Raw genomic sequence first — 6,000 nt, 5'->3', positions numbered from 1 at the left:
ACAGAGTTCCCATCTTCCAGGAATTCACAAGCCTACTGGGGAGAAGAATGGATACATTAGAATTAAGAGAACTGCAGGTGCTTTTTGGAAAAGATGCCAGGAAAGCATGGGGGAAAGAGGGATAGGACCTACCAGGGCCACAGGGCATGGACGTGTGGGGAGGTCCTACAGAGTAACAAGTTCTGAGTTCAAATTGTAAGCATGGATGAACTTGAACAAGCAGACTGGAGTGTGGATAGACTGCAGCAGAGGGAGGGAACTTACATTTGAGTTTTTCTAGAAGTGAACCGCGCTCAAGGAAGGCTGAGCAAACATGTGCTATTAGGGTTTAGTGTGCGTTAGGGGAGGATGATGGAAGACCCTGGAAGAGTAGGTTGGAACTGAATCAGGAAAGATTTGGAAGGCAGACTGGAGCCATGGCTTTCTCCTGGGGCCTTGAGTGGATGGGGAGACAGACTTTTAAGCAGAAAAGTGACCTGCTTAGAGATATGCATTAAGGCCACACTGGTGACGGTGTTTGAAAAGTGAGGGTGATGATGGATGGCAGAGATGGGGACGGGCAGGAAGAAACAGAGCAGGAGCCCAGTTCCAAGACTATCTTATAGTTCAGGCGATGATACTACATAGGAGACCATCATGGTCAGGCCACTGAGGATTCCTACAGATCCAGCCACAAAGAAAAACGTAAACTGTATTATGAAGGTGTCTGCGCATGCAAGAGAAAGCCGAGGGGGAATATCACAGAGAAAATGATTGATGATACTTGGGCCACAGAAGGGCAAGCAAAAAGTCAATGTCATATGGGTCATGCTGCTTAGAAGAGCCATGACATAAGGCCCTATAACCAGCGGCACACAGACCTGTTGGGACATAATGAGTGCCTGCAACACGGGCTTACCGATGGCCAAATACCAGTCATATGCCATGGGAGCCAGGAGGAAACATTCAGCTACTACAAAAAGACCAAAGAGCCACAGCTGTGCAGCAGAAGCTGTGAAAAAGACGCCTTTTTTTCTCTGCGAAGTATCACAGAGCATCTTGGGGGCAATGGGGGAGGAGGAACAAATATCCACAAAGGACAAGCAGCTGAGAAGAAAGTACATAGGGGCGTAGTCTAGGATCAATGCGTATGAGAGTGAGTGTCCCCAAGTTACCCCTCAGTGTGATGAAGTAGGCAGAAGCATGACAAAGAAGACAAATCGGCTGATGAAGAGGGTTTGTGAGACCCAATAGAAGAAATTCAGCCTCTTCACAAGAATATATATATATATATATATATATATATATATATTCATAAAATTATGTTGTATGCCTTGGACATACAATGTGATATGTCAGTTGTATACCAACAAAATGATAAAAAAGTGAATTATTCAGCAAGTATGTAGCCATAGCAGTCTCTAATACTACGCGTACAACCTCAACTTAAACTATTTCTCTTGGATATTGAGTTGTAAGGAGAATGACACAATGCCAGATAAACGGCTGGAGGACATTCATGTCAACCATGGTCCCCTGAGTAGACCTACGGTCTCTGCTACCAGGACACCCAGAGCTGTCCAGGTTTTTGTCCAGGTGATGTTCGGATCTACCTGACATACTTCTGGTGAATTTCCTAAGTCTCTTGCTTGCGGCTGAAACTCTGATATATTATTTAATTTTTCTTCGACAACAAAGTATTCAATAGTTATTATTCTTTTCTGTAATAATTTCTTCAATCAAATCTAAGCTTAGCATGAGTGATTTAGCATACCTCAGGAGAAGGGGAATAGATTAAGTTGGTGTTTTATTTCTATTTAAATATTGGTTGAGGCACTCAGTCATGCTTAAATGATTCTGTTTTGAGAACCAGCATAATTCCACTTGTGGAATAGTCCTGATAACAAATATCGTTGATTGAACCTCCACAGTGTAAGAGGAAGCATACTATGTGCTTTCCAGAATTGTCACCTCTGATGTCTCTGTTATAGATGTGCACTCAAGTAAATTACGGCTGTTTCCATTATTTTAAAGATGAACATGCTCTGATAGTCAGTTTCTACTGCTGCATAACAAATGGCCACAAAGCTGGGAAGTCTTAACCACACAAATGTACCGCCTCTCATTTTCCCTGGGCCTCGTTTCTGGGTACATTGCGGTCTGATTCTCTGATCAGGGTCTCACAAAGCTGAGATCGACATGTTGGCAGGGCCTGGCTCCTTTCTGGAGGTTGTGGGGAGGACTTGTTTCCAAGCTCACTGATGTGTTTGAGAAAATTCAGTCCTTGTGGTTGTAGGACTGTGGTGCCTGTTTCCCCAGGGGCTGTCGGCCAGGAGCCTCTCAGCTCCTTAGGACTGCCTGCCTTCCTTCCATGGTCCCTTCAGCTTCAGACCAGCAGTGGCTCATCTAGCCCTTCCCACATTTCCAGCCTCTCTGACTCTTCTGCTCTCAGCTGGAGAAAGCTTGGGACCCACCAGCTCATCTAGGGTCATGTCTCTTTGAAGGCTAACTGTGTCTCATAGTGTAACATAATCATATGAGTGGTATTTCATCATATGCAGAGACTCCAGGGATCAGGGCAAAGATTATGGATCTTTAGAGGATCATTTTGGAAATTCTGCCACCCACAATGATATTCTCACAATAAAAGCCTATCCTGAAGAACAGTATTCTGCAAGGGGAAGAATTGACATTGAAGCTTGTCCTTGTTGATTTGTGGTGTGTGTGTGTGTGTATGTATTTTTTCCCCTGGGCCCTCCGTTGTGTTATTTTTTTTTTGTTTTTATGCTAATATAATTTGAAAGCACACATTAGTACAGAATATTCTTTAATAATAAGACTATTTTATACATTTGCTGAGGATCTATGCTATGTGTTTTGCAAATATTTCATTGAATACAGTTTCCATTTGTGGTATGAGTTACTTGATTCATTTTATAGCTGGAGAATTGGAGGCTTCAGGGAGCCTGAACCACATGCTTCAGATCAAGGCATCTTCTAAATGATGCAGGTACTGCTGAACTGCATTCTGAGTCCCCCAAGCTCCAGTCTTGTCACACAGTCAGGGGAAGGCCGTTATTGGTACAAGGCTTACCATTCTTTATCCCCCTCAGTATTCCTCTGGGTTCACGTTTGCTTATTCCAGACAAAAATAACAACAGCATGATGTAGATAGTTATTATTTAAGATGACAATCCTGGTAAGTTCTGTAAAACGATATAACTAAAAATAATTTGATGTAAAATTGCCAAAGGCAATCGCTTGTGCTTTTCCATGCAGTGCAATGTTTGCGTTGATTCCGAGGAACACTTGGCATTAATTTTAGTGTGTTTTCATTTCGAAATCAGTATTTCAAATTACTCTTTGAGTAAATTAGCTTGACTACAAGGTTCTTCCAGTGGAAAAAGCATCCTCATTTTCTCAACAACTCAGAAAATAGAGGTATATGCTTAGTAGGACTTTTGATGATGTCAGTTCAAGCCATTAAGATATGACCCTTGACCTATTAGAGTGTTTATTAGTGAAGGGAATCATGCATGAACAAAGAACGATATATGGTGGCATTTCTCTTTCTTTCTTCCTTCCTTCCTTCCTCTTTCTTTCTTTCTTTCTTTCTTTCTTTCTTTCTTTCTTCTTTAAATTCAAGTTAGATAGCATACAGTTTTGTCTTGGCTTCAGGAGTAGAACCCAGTGATTCATCTCTTACATATGACACTAAGTGACAGAAGAGAGGCAAAAGATACTGTTAACATTCAAAAAGAGTGATTATTTTTGTCTGAAACGGATCAAGGAAGGCTTCCTGGATGAGGTTATAATTAAGCAATACCTTGCAGAACAGATGGGATTTTGACTTCCAGTATTTCAGTATGTGAGAAGGGAGTGTCAGGAGGGTTGTAAGGAAGTGGGTGCCTGTGGGTCTGTGTGGGAGCCATAAATCAGTGAGTCTGTTTGAATCTTATAATGTTCCTATAATGAGAAAGGAAGCTGTCAATGTAGGTCCTGCAACACTGAAGAAGCTATGTTAAAGTGAACCCAGACTTAAATCATGCTGAGATATCGCTGTGACTCTGAAGTTTATATGGAAATGCAAAGGGCCCAGAATATCTCATTTAATCTTGAAAAAAACAAGCCATGGGCGCCTGGGTGGCTCAGTCGGTTAAGCGTCTGACTTCAACTCAGGTCACGATCTCGCAGTCCGTGAGTTCAAGCCCCGCATCGGGCTCTGGGCTGATGGCTCAGAGACTGAAGCCTGCTTCTGATTCTGTGTCTTCTTCTCTCTCTGCCCTTCCCCCGTTCATGCTCTGTCTCTCTCTGTCTCAAAAATAAATAAACGTTAAAAAAAATCTGAAAAAAAAAGCCAGGTAGAAGGTCTTCCTCTGCTTAACAAAACTATAGTAATTAAGGCAGGATCAAGAATAGACTAATGGCCCAGTGGAACAGAGTGGAGTGTCCAAGTATATTAATGAATGCATGCTAATACCTTTATTGTTAAAGAATATACAGACCCAATATATGGATGCTTCATTTATGACAAGGGGGACACAGTAAAGTATTGGGGAAAGAAAAGACTGAGAAAAAATGGAGTTTAATCCATTGGATGTCCAAATGGGAAGAAAAGTGGAATTTTATCCCCATCTCACAACACACATTAAGATTAATTACAGATTATTTGGAGATTGAAATGTGAAAGGCAAAGAATTAGGGGATCTAGAAGATATTGGAGAATATCTTCATGATGTATAGTAGAAAATTAAAAAAAATATGCTGCAAAAATGCTAAACATGAAGAAAAATATTGATTTCCTGAACTATATTAAAATGAAGACTTAGGGGCGCCTGGGTGGCGCAGTCGGTTAAGCGTCCGACTTCAGCCAGGTCACGATCTCGCGGTCCGTGAGTTCGAGCCCCGCGTCGGGCTCTGGGCTGATGGCTCAGAGCCTGGAGCCTGTTTCCGATTCTGTGTCTCCCTCTCTCTCTGCCCCTCCCCCGTTCATGCTCTGTCTCTCTCTGTCCCATAAATAAATAAACTTTAAAAAAAAAAAAAAAATGAAGACTTAGGTTTTACTCTTAAGAGCATAAACCTGGAAGCCACAGCAAGGGAAATTGTCATTTATAAGCCATAGAGGTGACATATCTGAAGAACATGAATAACTATATAACTTTTTTTTAAGTTTATTTAATTTTGAGGGATAGAGACAGAGCATGAGGAGGGGAGGGGCAGAGAGAGAGGGAGACACAGAATCCCAAGCAGGCTCCAGGCTCGGAGCTGTCAGCACAGAGCGCGAAGCGGGGCTCGAACCCACGGACCATGAGATCATGACCTGAGCTGAAGTCGGGCGCTTAACCGACTGAGCCACCCAGGCGCCCCTCTTTATTTATTTTCAACTTTATTTATTTTGAGAGAGAGAGAGAGAGAGAGAGAGCAAGTGAGGGAGGGGCAGAGAGAGAAAGGGAGAAAGAGAGAGAGAGAGAGAGAGCATGAGCAGGGGAGGGGCAGAGAGGGAGCCACAGGATCCGAAGCAGGCTCCAGGCTCTGAGCTGTCAGCACAGAGCCCCACGCGGGGCTCAGACTCATGAACTGTGAGATCGTGACCTGAGCTGAAGTTGGATGCTTAACCGACTGAGCCACCCAGTAACTATTGTTAACTTTTAAAGAAAGACAATCCAGTGATGAAATGCAGGCAAGACATTTCAAAAGCCAATTCATAAAAGTGGTTATGGAAATGGCTTGTAAAGCTTGCAGAATTGTTCCATCTCTCTAGAAACGGCAGCTAAAGGCACAATGAGATACCATTATACACACACCATTATAAAATGGCTAATAGCGACTTTCGTACACTGCTAATGGAAGTGTAAGCAGTGGGTTTTGGAAGACTTCTTTGATTATCGGTCCTCAGGAACATATATGCGCCCAATAACAAAGAAATTTCCCTCCCAGGTATATCCCCAAGAGAAAGGCATGCTCATGAACACCAAAACACATGGCATTCATTGGATGCCCATTGGAGAAAAAAAAAAAATC

General features: G+C 42.6%; 1 protein-coding gene across 1 annotated transcript; it reads right to left on the bottom strand.

Moving 5' to 3' along the window:
- Positions 1 to 599: 599 nt before the first annotated feature.
- Positions 600 to 2,133, bottom strand: LOC123600529 (olfactory receptor 5G3-like). Its single transcript, XM_045482564.1, is given in 3 exon segments — positions 600 to 1,110; positions 1,112 to 1,247; positions 2,043 to 2,133. Coding segments are annotated over 3 exon segments (738 nt in total).
- Positions 2,134 to 6,000: the final 3,867 nt, after the last annotated feature.

Source organism: Leopardus geoffroyi, chromosome D1 (genome assembly GCF_018350155.1).
Source record: "Leopardus geoffroyi isolate Oge1 chromosome D1, O.geoffroyi_Oge1_pat1.0, whole genome shotgun sequence".
NCBI lineage: Eukaryota > Metazoa > Chordata > Mammalia > Carnivora > Felidae > Leopardus > Leopardus geoffroyi.
The sequence above is the reverse complement of the archived record's forward strand: the minus strand, read 5'-3'. Positions and strand labels throughout refer to the sequence as shown.